This window comes from Ambystoma mexicanum, chromosome 8 (assembly GCF_040938575.1).
Source record: "Ambystoma mexicanum isolate Mex_15411 chromosome 8, UKY_AmexF1_1, whole genome shotgun sequence".
Classification (NCBI taxonomy): Eukaryota; Metazoa; Chordata; class Amphibia; order Caudata; family Ambystomatidae; genus Ambystoma; species Ambystoma mexicanum.
The window spans coordinates 1,366,612,614-1,366,639,167 of NC_090929.1; the positions used below are offsets into that span (position 1 = coordinate 1,366,612,614).

Consider the following 26,554-nt stretch of genomic DNA (forward strand, 5'->3'; position numbering starts at 1 on the left):
TGGATGGATGGGGAAGGGGTCTGGTACCCATGTCAATCAAAAGAGATCAAATTCCTGACAACCGGCCCTTTATTTGTGTGCCATTCACCTCAACACAGGTCATACTTTTCAGATTTTCTGGGAAGAAAGGGGATGCTCTCAGTTGTATTGTCGCTTTGTTTGAAGGTAATACCCGTTATTATATGGATAAGGGTCCTTCAACTAACCCAGGGTCTGATAAACAGTCACCTCCCTTTTAAGAATCAATCGAGAGATTGACCTTATGTCATTACGAATTATTGAGAGAAACCTTTCACATGTCTCAACCAATGAATTACTTTATTGGTAAGGGAATCTTCATCCTCCCTCTGGCCAGCTTTTAAACTCTGAACCCATACATGTAAAGATTTGATCTGTCCATTGATCTGTCCATTGTGTGGATGTACTTGCCCCTGTTTTTTACGTGTAGGCTTACTCTTACTCCGTTGTTCGATCCACCTCATATTTTAGTCCAAGTGGCATTATTGCAACGTGAACTAGCAATATACTTGGATGGGTTATTAGAAATACTGGTCACTACAGACCGTTTAATTCCAGTAGAACTATTTCTATTTTCTATCAGCTTTAATATAGCCTTCAAATCATGATTAAACTTGCCAGCTACCTTCACAGAACTACCCTGTATCCGGACGGAAACTCCCTTGGATTCCTCTATTGGGGGACAGGTAGTTGGAATTTGTAAGCTGCCAACACCAGAGCTATCTTTTATCATAGTTGATGGATTATATATGTTATTAACAACCCCCTGCGTTATCTTACCAAAGTTCATGAATACATTTAAATTCATATCATTAGTTGATAACCTAGATAGTTTAAGTCCTGAGGAATACTAACACATGTTTTAAGGACTCCAAGCAATTATGACAAACAAAATGGTGTGGACATTACTCCCCCTTTTGTGATAATATCATTATTGGATATGATTGCATCTCCGCCCACCTCTTTTGCCATCCAATGGTCATAGGGTGCGTTTACCACTGAACCAAGTAAAGCCGTGTTTTGATTATCCGCTAGGGACATTAAAGGAGCAAATCTATTGGAAGCCTTTACATTTTCATTCACTTGTACCGACTCACTCCTGTGTTGTATAGGCCCCAACACATTCTCCTTGGGGTGAACTTCAATTGGGATAATAAAGCTTATGCCCCCCTCTTCATGAGGAGCTCTTGGGATATCAATGTCTGCAGATGGTACTCCTTAGCTTCCCTTTTAGATGTGACCTCCTGTAAAGAACAAGGCACAGGTTTGATGGGTTCCTGATATGGCGCAATGTCTGACACCCAGCTCTGCCAGATAGCAGGAAACTTCATTCCCTGCCAAGGCCATTTTTTCTATCCTCAGAACTAGCCATAGTGGAGGACTTTTTGACAGGCCCTTTGGGCCCCAATCTCAATTCCTGTTCGAGATTGATCAACCAAGTTTCAATTTTCCCAATGAGGGCATTTGCCTTCGAAGATGGATCTTTATGCTTTTTTTTAATTGGTGAGCTGGCAACAATGAAATCTTTGCCTTACATTTAGCCATATCAGTTAAAGAAGGAAACAGCTCAATATCCTTTCGTACGGGAACACCCAACTGGCTTATGGGGCTCCCTTAGTCCGATTGCCATGCCGATGGAAAAATTGCATTCAAAGGTGTTCAGGTTTTTCTAAAGGCCGTCAGGGCTGTATATTTACAATGCTTACTAAAAATAGACAAACAAGATGCACCACTTAAAACATGTTAAAAATATACATGTCCTAAGTCAAAAAGCTACTATTAGCACTCAAAGTCTCCTCCAATGGAACCTCAAGGTGAACCTCCTTCCTCAATCTTCTTCAACCCAAGTTGAGAAAAACAGTAGTAACAAGTTCCATCCACTGGGGACAGATGAGACCAGGAAACCAGACACATTGTAAAAGGCCGATCAGAACAACCAGAGGGGAATCTATTGGATAATGAGAAAAAGGACTGTGGAGCTTCTAGTTGGAAGCAGCAAGTGGTATATGCAAAACATTTTTGCAGTCATTTATTCTTTATGCTAAATGCATGCAGGGGATCATCAATGTTTACTCTTACATGCTGCTTGTCCCTGTCATAGAATTTTAAACACTCTCAAAGAAGAGTGTAGTTGTGAAGAGTAAATAAAAGCAATATTATTACACTTCACTTTTACTCTCCGTTTAGAGAGAAATAAAATACTGCCTGCAAATTAGGCTTTGTGGGTGGCATTTTCTAATGGATTCTAATGGTTTCTGCCTGCTATTTATCATCAGGTAGAAATGCGACCTGGAATTCATTGGTTTTACGCCTGCATGAGAATATCATGCAGGCGTAAAACCATTTGCTCTTCCAAGACGGAGCAGGAAAACAAAGCAGAGATGCAAACTCCTCTTTGCTGCCCTCCTACACTTGGAACGGCACTAAATTGAGAAGGAGTGCAAAATGAAAACGAAAAGGTAATTTTAGGTGTCCCTTTTTGCACCCCTCTCATTAGAAAATAACCCCCTCTTTAGGTTTCATTTTTCCAGGCGAGTCTATCTTTTCTTTTGGTATGGAAGATGTCTGACACAAAGGAAAGAAGTTATAAACATAAGGGAACATAACACTCGCACAGTTATGGCCACCAGTTTGCTGACATATATCAATTCAAGATGCAGAGTTTTGCCGGTGCACCTATTATGAAAGAGTGTTCAACTTGGACAAAAACCTACACATCCAAAAATAATATATTTAAACATTTTCAAATGTAGTTCTTTTTCCTGAAAACATACAACACTCTCTAATGATCATACTTCTGTGAACATTAAGATGAGTGTCAAAAAGTAAAGTAATCACATCATCATACAGATGTTCCTGTCCTTAAACTCAAAGGGAGACTCAAAATAAACAAGGATTGGCAAAGTCAATCGTTTAGCTTTTGCATAGGCATTTGCCAGGCACTGCCATCATGGCACTACCCGTTGTGGCAGCAAAATGGTGTGATTGACTGGGCATTTCATAGGGCCTGACAAATACCTGTCTAATACCTATACACAAGCCAAAACTGTCAGCACTGACAATGCAGTGCAAGGACACACATACTGCTTATAAATCAAGCGGTTGAAGTAACACTTGATTAAGATTGCTTTGAAATAACAATGGCAGACACAAAGATTGACGTTACTGCTTAAGCCTTCTCCAAGAAAACCTGTGGGGATGCGTTTCGGTCAGGGTAAGGTAGGTCATGGTTGGGAGCAGTCGTAGGAATTAGTCATGGCCGGGGCAGTCAATGGGTGAGTGAATAACCAAACAACACCCACAAGCCGCATGTCCCTTCTCACATCCGAGCTAACTCTTAGCTGTACTGCAATGCAATAGTTATACCTTAGAGAAGGAGCGGTAGCAACATCTAATAGCTAAAACTAAAAAGAGGAAGGTCCAAGTTATGTATCTATACACATCCCTCATTCCAAAGAGTAGTTCCACATATTAAAATGACTCCTAGCAATAGTTGTACAAGATGCAACACATTCAAACATTGTGTAAAAGGGAAATGTCTTGCGCCACATATCATTACATTATGTGCACCTAAACCACCTTCAGTGCTCACTCCTAAGCCTTGTATTGCCTTGCATGTTTCTCGCACCTTGCTGTCTTCCAAGATGGCCTCAGTCACACACTGGTGGCGCCCATCTTGATTCCAGTTTATGGCAGTTTTCTCCCCATCTAGCAGCGGGCTAGCTCTGCGCAATTTAAAACTCAAAATCTTATTTTGACCACCAGAGCACTGTTTGACTTGTCGTTTGCTTTATTCCTTTGTCATTATGAATCGCCTTTTTTTTTATTCTGACTGCTATCCTTGACTCTCCTTTTGGACTATCTGAATTGCTCCGTTTGTCTGGGCTGTACCTGAATACGTTGCATTCCTTTTGAGAATGGTCTTCATTGGGATAAGGTGGACAATTGCTCTCAGGCTGTTTTCATATTTGCACATGTTTGATGCGCGTCTCTTCTGTCCCTTGTCTCCAGTTCTCTTCCACCAGTGTTTAGTTATTGCAATCCCTTCCTGGCTGTAAGCATGTGTCTTTCCTTTGCTGCATTAGTACCCCACATTCTTTTCGGGATCTCCCAAATTTTGTGTCAGCCACACTGATGTACATAATTGAAGAATGCTGCAGAGTTGAGGTATGTTAATGTGGGTGTATACCCAGAACTCTTGGGTCTGACCAGAACATGTGGTGGCATTACACATGGCAACCCCTCATCAGCATGAGTCTTCATTAACCTCTCTCAGTTGACTAGTAAGTCAGCTGCACCGCACTGCGGAGGCACAAAAATGTGTCTGGGTTGCTGTTGAAACTCTTGTTCAGAGAGTGAACTGTCTGTGATTTTGATGCTGTACTGGCCCTTGTGGGTGGGACCAGACTGCTATGCAAATGAACATTGTCCTCTGTGAAAGGGGATACGAAGATCCATAGCAGTCTATTCCATCGGGGAAGAATTCGTGGGGTGGGGGGATTAGGGTAATAATAAAAGGTAGGGGTGGTGTGTGTCGTCATCAACATCACCTCAACAAACTTCGAGTATTTTGGAGTTGCCATTAAAGAGCAGAAGGAGGGGGGAGAAGGACAATGCTCTGATCTTGTGTAGATGTTTGAACATCAGAAGTAGCCTGAACTCTGAAAGGAGATGCATTTCTACATGGTATTGATTCCAGGTACACAGACTTGCGTTTACTGAGGGGAGGGAGCATCTTGTGCCCATGGTGTTCGAGAGAAATAGGAGTCACATGTTCTTACGTAAAGTGTCATATTTTCAAAGGGAGTTGCAGTTGTCTCATAGCTATACAAAATTAACCCTAAACACGGAATTCCCAGCATTATGGTCACCACTGCAGGTGAAAAAGTACTACTTCCCGAATATAAACAGTCTGTTCGGCTGCAAATCAAAATCTAAGTCACGAGACGGCACTACATCATACTCTTACTATAGTATTGATATAAACTACCACAGAAGTATGCCTGCTTCCTTACGCACGCCAGCGTGCGCCTTCAAGCACTGGCGTTAACTTCCTCTCCGCTCTCCTCGGACAGCCTGGGACGTCCTTGGTCCACTGGGTCATCTCATTCTCTTGTCGCCATTCATCAGGTGCTGTAATGCTTGCACAGCTCTCCCTCCACAGCTGCCAAAGGAATGCATGCCAAAGTACTTTCCGTTCCTCCTTGCATTGCAGATTGTACTTTTCAACTGCATCTGTGGGCCTCTCTTGTGAACAGCGCACCAGGCGTGGCCAAGTACTTGAGGAAAGGAGGTTGGATTGGGGGACTGAGAGATGGGGGTGGGGGGGCCTCTTCCCGACTCAGACACACGTCAATGTGAGCGAGTATGCGAGCGTGCACAAGGCCATGATATGCATTTTGCACAAATGTCTCCTCCCATGAATCATTGCTGCACATGGCCTGTTCCAAATCTCGGAAGTCAGTCTGAGTTTTGCTCTCTAGCTGCAAGCGATAGTTCACGCAGAAGGATACTATGAAAGGCCACCGACATTACATATGTTTACACACCTGATTTAAACATGTGCTGGATTGCTTTGACAAATATGCTACAATGGCATAAACACACTTACAGCAAATTCATTATCCGGGTCCTTCTCCCCTTTGCGGACAGGCCTCGAGTACTGAAACCGATGAACTTCATTTACACTGTAGAAGCTGTAAAATGAAGACTGATGATGAGAAACAGTGATAGTAATGAAAAACAAGCAATTGTCTTCAGAGTCTCTAGAAGACTGTTAGATTACGTGCTAAGCAAAGGGCACAGCTCAACTCGGAAAGCTTATGATAGAATTCAGTCATTATCTTAATAGTCAACTCCTACACCTTCAATATAAGGAGACCGGCTACTCAATTTGCATTCACTAAAGCTCGTTATGCAATACTTCAGAGTCTCAGTGTGACGAATCAACTTCCGGGGCACCAGTGGTGCTTGGATGAATATCGGTTTCTAAACCATCAATCAACCCCACACCTCTAGTACACCAGAAGGGATCTGAACAGATTGGAATAGAAGTAAATTATAAGCCATCCTTGTCCAATTTTGGTAACATGGATGGAACGGCAGGCTTATCTCCGCAAGGTCATGCATCGTTGGCTAGTTGCAACACAGAGAAAACACAATTATTACCTAATGATAAACGGGACTGTCCAGTCAAGGTTGTATACAATATCTACTTTATTATTACTACAACAGACAGTTTAGCACACTACAATTACAACCCACACTGTAAAGGAACACAGAGGACAGAGAGTTTCACGAAGGAAAGGGATGCACTCTGGATACTGACAGGAGGGTAGTTGGTAAAGTAATCACTCTTACAGTTCAAGGTTATTTGGTTTCAACACCAAAGGGGAAAAGGGTCGTAACTGTCTCTAAGGGCCTTCGGAGAAGGATCAAGGGGGCAGAACCACAATGTACCTGGTGCTGAAGAAGTTGGTGATGCTCGTCAGCGTTGAGGCGGTTCCAGGGCGCTATTGCAGCCCGTGACACAGAGTTAGTGGCAAGAGACAGCTGTGGTTACCAGGCGGCAGGCAGTTTGGCAAGCAAGGCTGGACGGACATCTGCCAGCTGTCCGGCGGAGCGGCTCGGGGCCAAGAATTGTTCTCGCTGTGCTGGTTGGTGGATCTGGAATGCTGGTCGAGGTGTCTCAGACGGCTCTGGTGACTGCGGTGTGACAACAGTCAGCAGTGCAGCCGGATGCGGTTTGAGGACTCGACTGTCTCAAAATTGTCCTTAAAAAGACTGACGCTGGATGATGCTCGAGTGGCACTCCTCCTAGCTTCTTCGCTTTCCTTTCCTTTCAAGGTGGACGGCCCGAAGCGCAGGACGGTGTTAGCAGGCAACAGCATTGTTCTTTGTCCAGAGACTATCCGGCACTTCCCACCTAGGAAGCATGCTGTCAGAACCTAGCAAGGCACACTGTGTGCTGCTGCGTACCGGTTCTGGAACTGTTGGACGTGTTCTCTGAGTCCAGTATCTCCCTCTGTTGCTGCCTGGGGGATGGTTAGGGGAGGGATCTTGCTTCCCTCTTGGAACTCCTGGCCTTCTTTCGCTGGCGGAAGATGTAGGGTAGACTGTACCTTCAGCTCGGGTCCAAATGAGTCCTCCTTACTCCTTGCAAAGTCTTTAGATGACCTGATCAGTGAGGGGCTCCGCCCTCTTTTAAAGCCAAAAGGGCCCCAGTGATTGGTGCAGGCTAAGCCCACTATAGTGAACCAAACCTGGGTCCTCACCAACAATTTTTAGTGATGCTTCAGGTCAGAATCAGAGCGCTTGGCAACAGACAGGGGAAGGATGACAACATATACTTCTAAGTCCCACCCATCTTCCTGTCTGCTGTACATCAAAGTGTCTCCCTAATTAACTGAGCCCTACGCGGCGCTTGGTCACAACATGGGCCTCCTATGTAGGGGGTTGCAGGCAGACTTTTGACTCCTACAATTCACATACTTCCCTGCTCTGAAAGGAGCCGTTACAGATAGGACATTCACTGCACTCTCATAACATGGAGGGGTGTTCATACCAAGATGACAAGTTGCATTACAAAGAGTTGTTGGTGTCTGGTCTCCATTGTCACTTTCTGCACCCAGGCCTCCCTGAGGCCTGTTAATTAACATTCTTCAGTATTCGCGGCTAGCAGCAAGGTGTTAGAATGGAGATGCAAATCCATGGGGTCTTGAAATGGTAATCGGGCTGCCACAGCCAGAGCCTTTTGATGTACCCACAGCTGTCATGTGTCAGCTACACATGACGGGAGGGCAGCGCAGGTAAGCTGTGTCCTCCCACAGAACATGACAATTTTTCTGCTGTGCAGTGAGCGTGGAAAATATGTGCGGGAATGGCCCCACATATTTTCTGAAGTTTGAGCTCCCATCATTCATTCTTTTAAATAAGCAAAACTCAAAAAGCCCAGGCGAGAGCACTCTCCTTGTGCAGATGGTTGAATACCTCACACTTAGTTACATGGAGAAATGCACAATGAGGGGAAATTCGTTGTTCTACAGGTGGAGGGATGGTTTCAGAAAAATAACCTACTTGCACACAAACCTTTGAGCTGGTGAAGCCTTCCACTCGCAGGATTTGTGGCAAGGAGAGCACCCCAGGTGTGCCTGTCACATACCAATGAGCATTCTTGATTTATGAAGGATGGTGCGTTGGAATGAGGCAGTCGTAGTCTGTTTGCCCGATGCTTGCTCTCTCCTGCTGCAGGCCAGACCAAGGGAAGGCACCGTTGCTGCACTTGCCAGCCAGGGCCAGGGGTGGGCAAGCATGAGCATGTCCATCATTTTTATTTTACATTTAACTTCCTGAAACAGCTTTTATTTTAGGGTGGACCAGAAGTGGCAACGTAATCAAGTGTTGAATCACTGCTATGTGTGACAACATGACTGTAAAAAAACAATTAGCGGTATGTGTCTTATTCTTATAGAGCATGTGCCCTAAGTGCATATCAATTGTAGAGGTGTGGTGTATGAATTCCGCCTAACGCAACATCACAGATAACCAATGAAAGCCATTTGCATTATGTAAATGCTTATGCTCCCTCTAACACCAGTGACTTTAGTCTGGTGGCTCACTGCTCCCACTTAGCTCATTGCCTAGTGTTCCCATGTATTCAGTTGACCATCTTTTGTTGTTACATTCAATCCTGTTGTGTGGTCAGGAGTGTCCATGGCCATCCCAAGTAGTGTTGTTTCTTCTCCTTTGTGATAATTTTCATTAAATTATGTTTTATAAGACCACAAGTTGTCATCATCACACAGACTGCTAATGCTTGTTATAGAGGAGGATTTAGTACATGCATTATTTGGAACAGCCTTTGTAAGTGGGGAGTTGCTGAGCTTCTGATTGCTTACATGGCAATCCTTTCAGTGGTGTTTCTATAATAACCTGGGTGTTAATCTGCTATGATGCATTGATTTCCCGAGCAGTGTTGGTGATTGTGGGCATCCTGTTTGATCTTGGGCACATTTCCCTTGCCAATAGTCACTGCCTTGTTTGTGTCTTTAACAGTTTTTAAACAGATGTCTATCTAATTTTAGACAACCAAGTGCTATACCACTGAAGTGGTTGAGCATAACTGCTTGCCCCCCCAACTGCTCACCCCTAATTACTGCCTATGTGTAGATGCATATTAGTTGATTGCAGGTGGTCAACATATGGAACTGCTCGTCCCTTCTCTCTACATATCCCTGCAGTTCCCTTTTATGCCATTTTCTTATTTTCTCTCTTCCCAAGTACTCTCCCTGTTTTCTTTCATTTAGGGAGTCCCCAGTACCCCATCACATTATTGGGGCTCTCTCACCCACTACACCCACGCCGCACCACCCTGTTCCATCTTACCCATCACATATACCCTCAATATTAGCCCAAGCTCTCTCTCCCAACCTACTACACCAATTCCCTCTCCAGAATAAAAACATACTTCCCACCACGCACCCTCCATGCCTCACACCCCAGCCCCCACACACTGTACATGCATAACCCCACCATGATTTACCTGCATCCCAGTCCCCTCCCACCGTCCAATCATACCCCACCATGCACCCCCCCACCCCCTTCCCAACTCCATTCCACCCTTAACTTTTAGGTTAAGGCCCATGCTCGTCACTAAGTGGTCAACCAGTTAGACAGGTTGACCTGTTTAAAGGGTCTACCAGCCCAACCTGGCGACCACTTGCTGCCGAACACTTGTAGTCTTGAACTGTTGGGGTCGATCAATAGACCCAAATACCTTTTACAAAGAAAGGACAGGCCCCATAAGACAATATTGGATAACATAGCATCAACAATTTACAAATGATCGCATGGAATCCTCAATATGGCAGCAGAGGGAGGTACCGCAGGCAGACCAACTGGACCCATTTCTTTCCTTGCACAGCCTTCATAAAAATGAAACAGATAAAAAGAAGTGGCCACACTTCCCATTGGTACACCTTCACATTCCTAAGTGTGTCAATGCTCTGAAGTCCTGCTTTGATTGCACGCTAGACATGCCTATATTCAGCTTACCATACATGTGCATTTAAAGACTGGCATACCTCACAGTCTGTGGATTCCAACATGCCACTGATAATGTAAACTCCTGTTCATTTAATTAGAACATAGCTTTACATATAAACATGGGATATAAAGGCCCTCTATTAGAACATGCGCGTTTTACCTGAGAATGTGCTCGGACACTGGTTTATTTTGAAAATTTGGTGGTAACTCGAGCAGAGGCTTTACAGTAAAGCACTGGATGTCTGAATAAAAAGGTTAAGAACATACATATATAGAGGTTGGTAACAGAAAGCATTGAAGGGTGACTCTTTTCAAGATGCTTCGATGCTAGAGTTCACACTGTTAACCTGCCACTTATTAACTTATGTCCACAGAGACGGGCTCTGGAACCTCTCTTGAAGGATACACTGTCCGGAGGAGTTTTTGATGTCATCCCCTGGTGGAGTTGTCGTCTTCATTTTCTCTGCATTAGGGAATTGGGTTAATAATCTAGCCTCGAAGTCCTCACGACGTTCATATTCCTTCCCTCTGTAAATGAACACCTTGTTCTGAAAACAATTAAGACAGAAAACCTAAGTCAGCAAACTTGGATGAAACTCGGTACTTTGATAAACATCAAACTTCTAAAGGGCTACTTCTGACAACACTTGTGGCTTCCACTGCAACTGTGATGGGAACCAGAGAGGATCCTGCAATCTGTTGAGTACAGTTGCATTGTTCACTCCCCTTTTTTTTTTACAATAAACTTTGAGTAAGGTAAATAGTTAGGGGAGGAGTAGGGAGTGGAAGGAAGGTGTGTGCTGGTTGTGTTAAAAAAGAAAAAAAGAAAAAAGGCACATTCGGCAAAAATAAATTCAATGAAAATCGGCAAACGTTCATAGATCCGTTATTTGTTCATGACTTTTTCTTTTTACACAGCAATGAGCAAACAAGCAAAAAAAATGACCTCTGCCATTCGTGAAAATAAAAACGTAAATTATTGGAAATTAATCAAAATAGCGCTACACAACATGAGGCACTTTCTAATCCAATATCAGAACAATACTGGTCCTCACACTTTAGTCAATTGTACAACCAGCCATAAGTTTTTCTAGAAAAATGGGATACACTAAAAAATTAAACATGGGTTATCCCTTCCTCTGTTAGGCAAATCAAAAATATTATACAAAAATGAAGTAATTTGAAGGCTCCAGGCCCCAAATGGTCTATCCAAACCTCCACCTCAGTGCACTGGCTGGGGGGTTGCCTTAATCTTCCCCGAGTGGGTTCCTGCTTCCATTTTACCCACCCAGCTCTACTCTTCTTTTGAAAGCCTGGTTTGCAAGTTGGTCATCTCTCCCATCTCCACCCTGACCATTGCTACCATTTACTGGCCTCCAGGCGCCACCACACTGTTCCTCTCTGAATGGGCTGATTTCTGGTCTTCCTTACTTTCATCCACCTCGAACCTCCTACTGGGTGATTTCAACATCCACCTGGATTCCCCTGGCTCTGCATCCACTTTTGTCACCTCCCTTTCCCTCTCCATTGTCCCTTCTGGGCAAACCCACTCAGCTGGTGTCTCTCAATGGCAACTTTACATGTTTTGGGAGACAGTAGTCAGTCCGAGAAAATGGAGTCTTAGTTCGGAAGTCTAAAAGACAACCCTTTGTCACTGTGGTTTACCCCAGGGTTCTATCCTCTCCCCTTGGCACTTTAACATCTACCTCGCTCTGCTTGCTTGCACGCCTCAATTCCTCCTTCTCCTCCAACTTCCAGTGTTCCACAGACAACACACAGCTCTCTTTAAAACTTCCTGCTGACCCTCATGCACCCTCCATCATCCCTGACTGCCTATCTGCAATCCAGTCCTGGTGCACTTCCAATGATCTCTGCCTCAACCGTGTAAAACAGATCCTTCCCATCGGTACCCCTGCTTCCTCATTCTTCCCTTCACTCTGGCCTTCCTCATTGGGCTTTCCCCCGGCTCCTTCTTGTGAAGCCAGAAAACTTGGAGTCATCTTCAACGACTCTCTCTCCTTCCTCCCTCAGACCCAGTACGTTGCCAAGAAGTCCTCTTTCAGCTCTTCCTTCTCAAAGGAATTCTCCTTTTCTCACTTTCCCTCAGAGGTTTAATGTTAACCGAGCCCTGGTTCTCTTTAGGCCTGACTATTGCAATTGCCTTCTCCCGAATCTAACTTCTTCCACTCTGCGATCCCTTCAGCTAATCCAGAATAGGGCAGCAAGACTTATCCTTGGCCTGATGCCCAGGGACTGCATCTCTCCTGCCCTAAAAAGTCTTCACTGGCTCCCGGTTGCTGCACAGATTAAATTCAAATCCTTCTGCACCATCCACAAGGTTGTCTGGGCCCGGGGACCACACTATCTTCAAATTTATTTTACTAAATACTCTCCCTCTAGACCACTGCGTTCCTCTGGCACCAACTATTGTGTGTAGAGCGTTCTGCTAAACAGAGGGTAGGTGGTTGATTGCTTTCCTCAGCTGGCTCCCTCCTATGGAACAGCATCCCCCTGCCTCTGCGCCTTGAGCAGGACTTTCTAAATTCCGGAAGCTCTGCAAGACTTTCCTCTTTACCTCCTCCTTCTCTTCTTTGCTAATGCCACAGTTGCAGTGATTGGTGACTGGGGCCCTTATGCATCCTCAGGGCCCCTGTCCACCCACACCCAATTGGCCCAGCTCCTGTCTACCCTCTGCACTTGCCTTGGCACACCCTCCGCCCTGGGGGTTTGCACTTACACCTAAAGTGGCTCCTGGCCATGTAGCACCCAACAACCCAAGCGCTTCATCTATGGCTCACCCATGAGCTCGGACTCCCTAGTACTTACCCCCTCTGCCCTCTTCCTTGTTGCACTTGCACATTCTGAATACTCACAAGGCATAGTAGGTCCGTCCGTCCTTCCTTCCTTCTTTCCCTCCACTGCTCTTATTAAATATTGTTTTGTAATATATCTCACTCCTTGTTCCCTCTCTTCACCCTGTGGGTGCTTTGAAACAGTATTTACTTGCTCTATAAGAGCCTAAAAAGCATACAATAAACAAATAAAATAAATCCAATAAGCTTATGAAAGCTTATCCAGATCTGTGGAAGGCCAGTTTGTATAAGTATTACAATTCAATCATGACGAATAAACAAACCCCTCCGCCCAGGAAGGAGGCCCACATTGTTCCTAGATTTAAGAAAGGAGCCAGGGATCTTCCGGAAAACTATTACCAGATTGCGTTGTTAGTCACAGACGCAATGATCTTTGGCTCGGTCCTTATGTCTCCTTAGAAGAATGGGAAAATAGGACTGGTATCCTGAAGCCGAATCAATTAGGTTTCAGAAAAAATGTAGGAACACAAATGTTGCGGGGTGGGTGCCAAAGCATTTCCAACAACTAGCATGGGAGGGGGCTCATAATGAAATCTACGTGATATCGGTTGATTTGTCCCTTGCCTTTGACAGGGTAAATGGGGACAAACTATGGAGGAAAAATCACAGACTGGGGGCTCCTGAAGGGTTTATTAGCAGCTCGTATACACCTACACGACCTTAGTACTCTCAGGGTACGACTGAATGTTGAGGGTGAGCTTTCCTCAGAAATTATGACTAACAGTGGTCTCAGGCAAGGGTGTACACGGGTGCCCTTCTTATTTAAGGCCAACTTGGCAGACCTAGGTGCCTATCTCAAACCTGCATCCTTTGTTGCCCCTAAAGTCCTGGGCACTAACATCCACTGGGTGACCTATGCAGATTATATTATTCCACTAGACTGCACGAAGGTGGGGATCCAAAGGCAGTTGAATAAACTGTAAAGGTACTGCAGTGAAAACAATCTGGCTATAAATAATCGGAAAAGCCAACTAATCAGACTTACAGCAGGGAAACGATCAAAGCAAAAGTCTCTTTAGTTGGGGGGGACGTGGGCTGACAGAAGTAAATATCTTAAAATACTTGGGATATGATATTCTGAACACCCCAAATAAGAAACTCATAATGGTAGGCTTTTACAATGAAGCAACCTTGGCAGTTGCAAAATTTCAATTTCAAGTATGGCACATTTTCAATCATCCCATTGTTAAAATTCTATAAGGCAAATATTGTCCCAATGCTAATTTATGGGGCTGAAATCCACTACAGCCTTCTGGGGGAAGACTTCCATCACCTTGAGGGCTTTATATGGAAGAAGGTCCTTAGGCTACCGAAATCCACTCCAATTTGTGTTATCCGGTATGAACTGGGCCTGTTCTCTCTGGGAGCTTAGATTTTCTGGAGGAGAATTTTGCTCTGTCACAAATCAAAAAATAAAACACCTTTCACACCGTTTCCTGACTTTGAGGAGGGGGATTTGTCAAAAAACAACAGTTTGATTGAGAGCACTACAAATAAACTGGTGGAGTGGGATTTTGGAGGAATCCTTTTAGCAAATCTGACTGCGACATACAAACAAAAAGTATGGCGAGCGGACTTGTGCAGAACCTGTGATAACCTGGGCTCCTATATGCATTTTCAAAAGTTAAAGGAATGGTTTGGTCAAAAAATGTTATTACCCCTACGGGTCGGCCATGTGTTTTTAAGCCTATGTTGCTCAATTTTAGAAAAATTTCCTATGGACCTTACCCGAGTTTTCATCCATTAAACGCATGCGAAAATAGGCATCAGGGAGCTGCCATTTTGTGATAATCCTATCATTTCCCCCATCGCCCTGGCTGACCTGCTTTTGCGGAACTAAATGATATCCCCCGCCCCTGAGCCTGTCATCAGCAGACGCGTACCGCCCATTTCACAACGCCAAAGCACGTCTCGTGTCAACATTCGCTGCGCTTCAGCTAATGATGTGTCGCCATGGAAATGGCAGGACGCCTCTTTCCTCAATAAGTATAAACAGACCGTTTCACAACACACAGCAGCAGATTTTCGATCCCATTCCTCTCTCTGTGTTACTTTGAGTATTCTGTGACTCGTTTCTGTGCTCTGGTCAGCTACCTTCGTTGCTTGTAGCCCCTGTGAACAGATACCAGTACCACCGCTATAAATTATTTTAGTTTAACACACAATGGCTACAATAACGCCCTACATGTACGAGCCCGAGTATACCGAGGAGGAACTACTGGAAAGGGAAACACGCGAAAACGATGCGTCTTCGGACGGCAGTTGGGAGGACGATTCAACAGCTGAAGAGCCTGGACCTAGTCGCAGGACGGTGTTTCCACTTGGTGCACATGCAATCGGTGCAAGCTAATGCCAACCGAGGATGAGAACTGCTGCTACTGTGAAAACTCGGGATGCGTGGCCTACATTTCGGAAGGCGAGCCACGACCGCAATGCATCACCGAGCTGCAAGACTTCAGGGCAGCCTGCCTCACACGGTCCGTGTTGAGGATAATGATGGTGCTTATGCACGAACTTCGCGCAACTGTTCGTCCTCGTAATCCAAGTAACAAGTAAGTATACTCTGCTTGTCATGCCACTCCTATTTCATGGTCTTCCACTATATCTAAAATTACATATACATATCATTGTAACACTTGAAAGTCGTTCAATAGTGTGCAGTGTCTAGATAGCATTTGTCCGAGCAGAATGCCATTAGTTACAAGAATTGTCATTGACAACAAACGTTAATTAAACTTATCTTGGTCATTTAAAAACAGTTTGTTTCATTCCTTTTCACAGGTGGTACAGGCTGGTGGCATATCGTTCCTTTACATGGTGGCTTCACGGGAGGCTTGGACACCGCGTTCGAAGAGTGATACCCGCCTGTGCCGTTCGTGCCATAAGAGAAACGTTCCCGAGTGACAGCGGTCAGTACAGGGGATTTTCTCTCGCTGTGCTGCAACCTGACCTGTACAATGTTTAAAGTCTTGTATTTTTGTGTCATCAAAATAAGATACAAAATAAAACACCACATATATTTTAACAACGGTTGTTTCGATTTTTTAAATGAATCAAGTGTGTCTCCATTCAAGGATGGACATCAGTCATCTGTGCTCCGAATGGGTGAAGGTCAGGTCGCTGTGAAGCAGGGTGGTCACTATCTAAGCTAACATAATATATTCTCAATAATGCATGCACTAAATAACACTTGTTCAAAGTCTTTCAGTCGGTTATGTCTCTATAAAAGTCACACATATATCTATACTATCAATTAACATTGGATTATACAGGCCTTAGGTTAAGGGTCTTGATCACTATAATACACTGTTTGAAGTGTGGGTCTGTGCTCACAAGAATCTCCGGTATGTGGCATTTGTTATTGATAGGCAACGATATACTGCAGTAGGGGTCTAATGTTAGTTGGGGATCTGCTAGGTGGGCATCATGGTGCGGTCAGTGGTCTGGCACATGAAGAGAATACCTTGCAGGGACACAGGGTCAGAATGGCAGTAAGTTTCCACTGGCGAGGGTGCGTGGGCAAGGACACGTTTGTGGAGATGAACGAGCTATGTGCTTAGTTCAGGCTGGTTCACATGCAGGACAGTGATCTCAGAGGAAGAGTGATGTGTTACATTTATTAGCTGTTCCAAATACCTCTGGAGTTTTCCAGTCAGAGTGGGCCATGTGCTCTGCGCAGTGAGGCCTGGTCACCAAGATGGAGTGGAAAGGGGGTACAAAAATGGATGCCCCGTGTCCTGCTCAGTGGTCCCATACGCGAATGTCATCCAAAGTTAACATCGCATAAGGGCAAGGGGCGAACCCACTACTGGAGGCACTTGGTCTGAGTTTCTACTGAGAAGTAAAGGAAGAGAGGGGCCTGATGGCCCCTCGCTCCCACACACTTGCCTGCACGCCCCAGGCCCATCCATCCCACCCCCCTCTATCAAAGGCCGTTCGCACCCGGGGATGAGCGCTGGCATGGGGGCTGTCACGGGCGCAAACGGCGAAGGTGCCAAACAGCATGTACACTTCAAAAGGTATCCCACGCCCAGGGGCCATCGCTCACATACCTCCTCAGACCCTGTGTCTCCAGGCAGGCCTCCCCTGAGGCAGGCCGCCCCCCTGCAATCCACATAAGTGTGTCTCCATTCAGCAGTCTTCCTGTGCCTTATCTGCACGCCCCAGGCCCATCCATCCCACCCCCTCTAGCAAAGGCTGTTCGCACCCGGGGATGAGCGCAGGCATGGGGGGCTGTCACGGGCGCAAATGGCCAAGGTGCCAAACAGCATGTACACTTCAAAAGGTATCCCACGCCCAGGGGCCATCGATCACATGGCCTCCTCAGACCCTGTGTCTCCAGGCAGGCCGCCCCCATGAAAACCACATAATACCACGACATACACACGTCATTCATTCACAAACACACCCCTGTTTCTAATACTTTATAAACCACTTGATATGTCTCATGAGAACATGCAAGTCAACTCCTGAACCTTCTACCTGAGAAGCACTGAGATCTATGCTAATCTCCTCGTCGTCATGCTATCAGTGACCGCTTCGAGCAAACTCGTCAGTGTGCTACCTGTGGCCATCTACCTGTTCTCCTGCAACATACTGCTCGGCCTGCTGAATCCAACTGTTTGTTGGTCAAGGTAAGGCCATGTATCCTAGTCATATTTCGGTCATTTTTATATTTCTATCTATTTGCGATTACAGTACCCAATAGAGCTATGGTCATTGGTCTCATTGCTATTGACTTCAGTTTCAATTGTTATGCTATCAATAGATCTATTTATTTTCATCTGTGTCAATTGTCATCGAATTGCATCCTTCGGGGGTCCAGTCTATAATGTAAGCATGTTTCCTTTTCGTGCAAGACAGAACATCCAAGGGACGAGTCACATGTTCAGAGTTTAGTCACATAATTTAAAAAATGTCTTTAACTTATGCAAATACTAGGATGCACATGATGAACTGGTATAGTTCCGGCGACCAAAACAAACCTTGCATTCAGCATGGTATGGTTCATTTACTTTTTATGACATTTTTATTCATCAAGGTTTTATAATAATCTTGATATTTACTTTTCAGAATTTCCAACAATGCCTGCCTGTTCGATTAGCGGTTGCCCTTCGAAGACCCTTCGAAGACCCATGCTAAATGTGAAGGCACTACAATGCATGTATTCCCGAAAATTGTTGATTGAATAAGAGAATAGGTCAGACATTGCGGATATCCACTGGATGAGCTGGAAGGTAGAGTCCAACAAGTCTTTGAGGACAAGAGGGGTGATCGATACCGCATCTGCAGCCGGCACTTTCCCTCGAACATGTACACCACATCTTGGGTAACAAAGAAGAATAAACGGCGATCGACACGAAAATTGCTCGCAAACGCTATTCCCACTCTATTCGTCCACATTCCGCCACTGGTGAGTCATGTGTCCGTTTTTAGCTTTAGGCCTTGCAGTAGTGTGTAGGTAGCCGAATGGATTTATTGATATTTTAGGTGTTGTTTCCAATTTGTAATACTTTCGACATTGATATGAGTGTATGGCTTTTTGAATAATGACATTTATCAATATATTATTTTTAGATTTCATAACCCACAAACGAAATCTATATATGGGCACAGGGAACTGTGCTATATTGCGCATTACTCAAGTATTCCGTCTCCTTACATGGCAATTTTAAATATTGGTATTTCATTATCAAACAATAATTTACCTTTACAACTTATTGACTATCCCTTGAATCTGAAGCAAGAACATTCTACTCCTGTGACGTGCTCGCAGTTATCAACCACTTCTAGCGCGTATCAGGTAATCATACTTGGCTATTACGCTACAGACTTGTTTTATGCATGTCAAGTAGTAGTTTTTATGTATCGTGAGATTATTTTACCAATTGTATGGTTAGTGCTTTCCAATTGATATACACCTTAGTTGTCGTCCCCTGGTGTTTGTTTTCAGTTATAATTAGTGTTATCCATACTAATGCAAGTACTGTCTTTCAGGGAGATGCTGAAGCGTTCACCACATTGAAAACAGCCCTAGATGTTCTTCAGCAGCACGAGGTATGGATACTGACAGCTCCATCGACCGTGATCATCAGGACTGGAACACTTGTCGTTTGACTGTTCTACACCATGTTTCATTTGTGGTTAGCCGTTGATATGTACCTGTGCGGTCGACCCCAAGTGTGTGTTGTTTTTTCAATATTGTAATCCTTACTAATGCAAATACTATGTTTCAGGCAGTTGTTGAAGCGTCAACCCACGCACTTGATGCGGAGCCTGACATTCAAGTAATTCCAGGGGAAGCGGGACCATGCGGATACGAATCGGCGCAACAGCTTTCGGAAGTAAGCACCACATTTACAACATCCATAGATATTCTTCAGCAGCACGAGGTATGGATAGGGACAGCTCCATCGAGCGTGATCATATAACGTGATTCCATTTGCTATACCTTCTTCCCTATTAATGCAAGTACTGTGTTTCAGGGAGACGATGGAGCTTCCACTACAATCACAAGATCCCATTTAGATGATGCAGATGTAAAGAAATCGGAGAAATAAGTCGATTAAATCTGATCATATTTAAATATTCCTTGATTCTTTTACTTGCTTTAGACAATGCAACATTTGTGGTTATCTCTTATATGTAGCTGTGCCGTCGACCCCAAGTGTGTGTTATGTTTACAATATTGAAAACCATACTAACGCAAGTACTGTGTTTCAGGGAGTTGCTGATGCCTCCTCTTTAATACAATCATTCGTGGCAGTCCATGCAGAGCCAGAGGTATGGATACTGACGGCTCCATCGAACTAGGTCATCAGAGCTCGAATAATTGTCGTTTGATTGTTCCACACAATGTTTAAATCGTGTTTGGCTATTGAGATGTACATGTGTGTTCGTCCTGACGTGTGTTTTATGCTAACAATATTTTGATACACAGTAATGAAAATACTATGTTTCAGGGAGTCGATGGAGCCTCATTCCGTGCTGTCTATTCGGATACAGAAAATATAGTCGTTGCAGAGCAAGAGGAATGGGGGACATGCGGATACGAATAGGAGCAACAGCGTGCAGATGTTGAAGGTCGAGTCGAAAAAGTTGCAAAGAAAAGAAACAAAAATAAGGTTAGTTACAAACAGTTCATAACTTTAGACTTTTTTTTGTGCTGGGGACTATTTTATGTTTTCTTCCAGTCAATTGTACTATACTTTATCTTGTGTTTAAACTGAACATCCCTTTTCCAATCTGTCCTCTAGTTACCCGTGGGTCTACGAACTATACAAAATGGCGGTCACTGATGCACCACTGTACCAACGTGCACCGCTGGTCAGAAAATCTACATTTCCACCAATGTGAACATGGCCCTTTGTCCCCAGTGGAGGCACGGAAGAAGAAGTGGTTGAATCCATCTTCACCGACACACAAAGCCATTGAGAAGATTGTTTTCGATAAAACTATCAAGAGATTTGAGGGGACTGACAGAATTCTGTCACACAGGAGGTTTGGAGGTGTTCCACAATATGTGGCTAAAGTACAGGCCAAAGCGCTTGCATTTCAGCATACAGGGCATGAGACATAGGACTCTACTTGCTGTCTTGGCCCATAACGAGAATCTCGGCCGTAAACAATCTAGGACTACGGGTAATGTAAGGATGCCTCGCTACACTAAGGCCTTTTCAAAAAGAAGTAAGCAATGGGTGATCAAACCAGTCTATGAGGAAATGGAGTTCGACTTTGTCAAAAGCCTTATTGTTGCTGTATTAGAGAAGCACAGATATGGAATTTTGAACGTTTATGTGCAGAGCACTGATCCATTGCCACCCAACATTGCCACTGTGCCATGTCCACCCAAAGGAGAGCTGGTTGTGAAGTACAAATCCCGGTTTAAATAATTGTAATACAATTGTTTTTTTGTAAATAAATGTTATTGTACAGTGTGCATACAAAGTACGCTAACCTTAACCCCTACCTTCACCGTCCTGGGTGCCGAACAACCTGGGTGTCATCTTTGAATTCTCTCTCTATTCACCTCATATTGCTGACCTTGTCTATATGTGTATGTATATATTTTTGTTGATGTAACTAATTTTCGCAATCTCTTGTAAATGCTGCACACTGTTAACCGAGGGGAGGCTTGCGTATTGCAAATAATAAAACAAACAAACAATAAATCTCACTTTCAACTCAACTCCTCAGGTACTTTATACTTTCCCTGACCTTCCCCAAAAAATTAAAAGTCTCAATAGTTATGGTTCTTTGGGGCTTCAAAGCTCGCAGACAACGAGGACAAAATTGGGGGCCTTAGAACGTGCCAAGCGAGCCGTTGCAGATGGGAGAGAAGCCAGTTCGCATTTGCACATTGAGGCGCAGTACATAGATGGATTCGAAACTTCAAGTTCTCACAGATGGCTTTACTACGGGATGTTGCAAAGAAAGAATGTATGCTCATTTCTAGTGAAGGTCAGCAGCTTTGATTTTCAGCTCGTGCCCTGAAGAGGCCCACAACTCGCACTGGCAGTATAAGGTTCTATTGTTTTTTTACCTTGAGAGACAGGGACCATGCCGAAAGAACTTCATTTGAAGGGGGGCGGGGGGCTGCAATAACGTAAGAGACGATAAGGCAGAAAATTCTGAAACTAGACCAAGTTTCATGTTAGTTCTGTATACGAAAAATCGTTGTCAAGAACACAGTGGGATTTACAAACTGCATTACGCAGAGACACAATGGAAATTGCAAATAAAATGTAAGTACCTCTTTAGACGCTTTTATACCGGAATGAAGAATTAATGAATGGATGCATGAATAAATGAAGAACTTGGAAAACGTTTGTGGGATCATCCTTGTAGCGGGCTCATGGGCATTCAGGTCCACATTCCACACACATGTAGACAAAAAGTTGTTTCTCGTGTACTAACCTCGATTTATTTTGTTACTTTTCGCATTGATTTTAGAGCCGAACATAGTCCATTGCACTATCCTTGAAAGCAAATAGTTTCAGCTCGGCCGTAATAAAAAAAATGAATAATATTAATAAAGATTGGCTGGCGAGACTAATTATACATTTTATGTTTTCAAAACAGGTATATCCTTCCCTTTTGCTACTGCCACCAGTTTCAGACACCGGCAGATGGTTTTTTCAACCGCCAGCTGCAGCTTAATGTAAACAACTGCACAATTTTGATGATTTTATGGGACGATCGCCAAGGGCCCATATGCCCTTACGTGGTACTAGAGGCTAGAAGCAACACATCAACCTTTACGCTGGCCTAGTGCCTACTTGATGGAACAGCCTTGAAGTTCAACGTGCGACCAAAGTGCTTCTTTAACGAAAACCAACACCCTGTGTACCATAAAGGAACAGCGCGTGACTCAGGATAAACTTTTACGGATTTGCAGATAGAGATAAAAGAAAATAAATGGCATTCGGAGTTCATATGGCAATTGCAGAATATTCTATAAACATTTAATGTCAAATAAATGTACTTTACCAAATGTACCGTGTTGCTGTTTGATTTTAAAGTACAGTTTCATATTCCGAATTGTGGCGTGCTGTGTTGTGAGTTGATCTGTGTTGGTTTCCGGGTTCTGTGTGAATACGCGTAGAAGATGACTAGGCGTGTTTGCCTACGCAGCACAGAAACGTCACGGAGAGAGGCGGGGAATATGAATGTTTTGATAATGTCAGGCTCAGGGGCGGGGGCGGGGGATATGATTTAGTGCCGCAAAAGCAGGTCAGCCAGGGTGATGGGGGAAATGATAGGATTATCACAAAATGGCAGCTCCCTGATGCCTCTTTTCGCGTGCGTTTAATGGACGAAAACTCGGGTAAGGTCCCTAGGAAATTTTTCTAAAAGCGAGCGACTTAGGCTTAAAAACACATGGCCGACCCGTAGGGGCAATAAAACATTTTGACCAAACCATTCCTTTAAGTCAGAAGAAATTGGAATTCTGTGCGCAGCATCTTTGCAGATTCCTGACGTGGGAGGTGGGCTACACCCTGTTAAGATTTAGATTGGAAATTTCGCCCAATAGGGCAAACAAGATCAAATGGGATAAAGAGGCTGGTGAGTCGGATATCTGCAGAGACTGTTCCTTATAGCAAGAAACTGTTCATCTCCTCTTATATTGCAATGACCTGACTCCATTGAGAATGACCTGCTTTAAAATGTTTATAAACTTTTATGGAGGCTCTACAGGAAGGGTCCTATGGAATTTGTGCTGGGCAAAGCTCTCGTACTCCCTTAGTAAATCCCTGTACCAATTTATGGTAATGATAAAATTAGTGGATTAAGGTTTATCGACTTTAAAAAGTTTCTGAGAATCTAGTTTTATTTGGATTTCTCAAACAATGGGTTATGTTATATAATTGTACTGTACTCATTTTTGGTATTTTAAACTATTTTAAGATGTGACATTGTTGATATTATGTTTAGATTTTAATAAATGTGCTGTTGAATGGCAAATTTGTGTAAGGTTTTAACTTGTTAAGAACTATATGCACAGTAAAGTTTAAAAAAAACTGTGGTAATGGTGGCATCATTAATGCACAAGGAACGAGCAAAGATTACAATTGCTAGTGTTTTTCTAATATGACAAAATAAGATATCCTAATTGGTTAGGAATATGCACAGAGGTGCACATCATTATTTGGTCTGAACAATACTAATTTGCAAATTAATTTCTCTAATCGATACGGCCCAGGTTTCGTTTACTATTTCTAAGGAGAAATGAAAAAAGAAGGTCAGGCGCGCACTCTAGGACCCAGTCAAAAATTCTTGATGCAAATAGTAACTGGGTTAAATCCCAACAATATGCAATAGTAACAGGGTTGAATCCCATGATGCAATAGTAACAGAGTTGAATCCCATGTGCTGCTGTTCAATTCCTATGTTGCTTTTCTCCTCCAAGTTCTTTCTTGTCTCAAACAATCGTCAGGGAGGTTGTGTGTTGCTAATTAGTTTTCAATTACAGTCTCTAAGGATTCTGTAGTGATGACACAGTTCAGTCATTTCAGATGGCCAGGAACCAACACCCCTCAAAACACAAAATGCTTACCCATGATTGGGGGTGGGGGTATCATCATTATGGTCCTCCCCAGTGTGGCATGGTAACCCCGGTGCTGCTGCCTCTAGAGCCCGGAACTCTCAGAGAAATGAAGGTTGTCCCCCCTCCCCCAATCATGAATAAGAATTTTGTGTTTGGAGGGGTGTTGGTTCCTGGCCATCTGAAATGACTGAACTGTGTCATCACTACCGATACCACTTGCTACTCCTAACCATTTTGAAAAACAAACTAATAAAAAGTATTTTCGGCACAATACTCATATTGAGAGGAATCGCGAGAAGAATGTGTGTAACTATTACCGCTACAAGTAAAAAGTGGGCAATATATAAGTAAGACTGTAGCCAGCATTACCCAAATAAAGAGGCCGGTAATGTTTCATTGAAACTATAACCATCTTGTCCAACGTAAAGAATGAGCAATATTGAATCAAGATTATAACCACCATTGCCAAAGTCAAGAGAAGGCAATATATAAACCATATCACAACCATTATTGCGTAAACCAAAGAAAGGCCATTGCAAATAACAGGGGAAACGGCTTTCCTGACATGGGAAACTTGAATAAGACATTACCAGGAATTACTTGGTGTGAGAGTAGAAACTCAGAAGTGGCAGAAGAGAAGCCCTCTTTGGGGAAAGTGTCAAGCAGAAGAGGAACATAACATGCATTGCCCGTGGCAAACCAATCAGTGGAACAAACAGCATCAATGGGTATTGTATCCGTATGGAAATTGTTATGAATTTCAATGTTGTGGAATGTCAAGGACTTTGCTAATGTTTGAAGTAAGCCTCACCATAGCCTACTTGTAATATTGTTAGGAGTTTTGTCCTGGCAGGCAAGTACACCAGGAAAGGGATTGTTAGTGGTAGTCCGGGCAGGGTAGTGGACAAGGGAGAAGATTTTGAAGTACTGCATTGTGGTGGAATGAAAGTGGCAAGGCCACTAGCATGTTTAATTAACTGTGGAAAAGCCATCCCGACAAAAACATTGTTGTTTATAAAGAAGAAATGTGAAGTAGTGGCCTTTTCAAAGAGGAGAAGTTATATTGAAATATTCACTGGAAAAGTGAAGATGAAGACTTCTGGTTCGACAAACAAGAGTATGTGGAAAACTTTGTTCTGAAGAGTGATGAACCGTGTTTAATTATAAGACAATCCAATTTTGCAATTGAAACCATCAAAGAGGAAAGGAACTTTGTGTTTTGAACAAAACTTGGCTTTTTAAAAGGAAGTTTGTGTTGCCCTTGAAGCAGAACCAGAATATTGAATTTTTGTTTGGGAAAATCCTGCTTTAAACCTGGGGAAGGGAATCTGACCCTGGTTAAAAGGATACTTGGTTATGAAACTGTTTGAACAGCACTGCTATTTTGTTGAATTTGATTAGCCATCTGAATACTTAGATGATTTTGTTGAATGTATAACTGTGAGGGACAGATAGCTTCTGATGTTAGTGTTTTTCCTTTAGTCTTATTTGTACAGGTAGATAAATCCACATTAGGTTAGGGAAAGTGAGGTGTTTGTCACACCCTTATAAATTAATAAAATGGCTACTTGTGAAAAAAATTGCACAAAAAACGGAAGGACTCTGCCATAAGTGGAATCCTAATCGCAATTGAAATGAAGTGTTGATTCCTTTCCTATTTCAAAGATATACTCTTATGATTGAGTGACTGTTTAAATGTATCTAGATATCATGCTCGCCGAAATCAAAGCTTCCATCCTAAATCCAAACCTGTAGAGAAAGCAACTGGAAATAGATGCATGTTATTCTTTTATTATGTCTACACTAGAAAGCAACAATGCCCAACATCTAGAGTAAAAAGGGTCCTAGAATAAGAAAGTTACATGTGAATACAATATTTTTTTTCTCAGATGTCAACATTTGATGATGTCGGGGAAAATTAAGCAGATAATAAATTGCAAAGTTATTTTGTGTTATCTTTGAAATATGATGCTGACAAGTGGTGATACTTTGAATGTTCATACAGAAAAGATTGTATACCTTGTATAGAATACTTATTATGATGATTTTATATGAATAATTGTGTGTGTTTGTGGTGCATTGTGTATGTAAACCATTAGTAAGATAACAGGCAGGATCCATTTTCTGTCTGTAGACAAGCTGCCTGTATTTTTAACATTGTATATGACATCCCTCAATTAGGGGACTACCTTTAATATTGATTTATTATTTTAAATAAAACATAATATTCAGATAACATGCTATTTCTTGTTCCATAATGTTCAAATGGGATTGTAGTAAAGTGGGGCTAAGGGTGTGAATGGTGTGTGTGTGTGTGTGTGGTGTCTGTGTGCGTGTGTGCTGCATTTACTTTTTGCCTAATAAAACATGTATGTAGATCTCCAAGTGATGTTTATTGCACCTACATATCAAGCCCAAGCTGATCTCATAAGCCTGCCTTAATGCTCAGCCTACGCTACCCAGAGTTTGGTAAGACCAAGTGTTAAAAACCCTTGTTTATCCAATAGGTTGGCTTCTAAGAACTCCCACACAATGGTAGTTCTGAAAATCCCTTTGTAATACAGTTTATTCC

The 26,554-nt window shown here is 43.3% G+C and overlaps 1 protein-coding gene across 2 annotated transcripts in view; it reads right to left on the reverse strand.

Annotated features, from left to right (window-relative positions):
* The window catches only part of DOCK1 (dedicator of cytokinesis 1), a 2,312,292-nt gene that overhangs the window by 457,955 nt on the left and 1,827,783 nt on the right, over positions 1–26,554 (reverse strand). For both annotated transcript variants that reach the window (XM_069611483.1, XM_069611484.1), the window contains exons 41-43: positions 10,469–10,610; positions 10,223–10,304; positions 5,630–5,714 (exon numbers count right to left, since the gene is read on the reverse strand). In XM_069611483.1, coding sequence (XP_069467584.1) covers positions 5,630–5,714; positions 10,223–10,304; positions 10,469–10,610 — 309 coding nt within the window. The remainder of the gene's footprint in view (positions 1–5,629; positions 5,715–10,222; positions 10,305–10,468; positions 10,611–26,554) is intronic.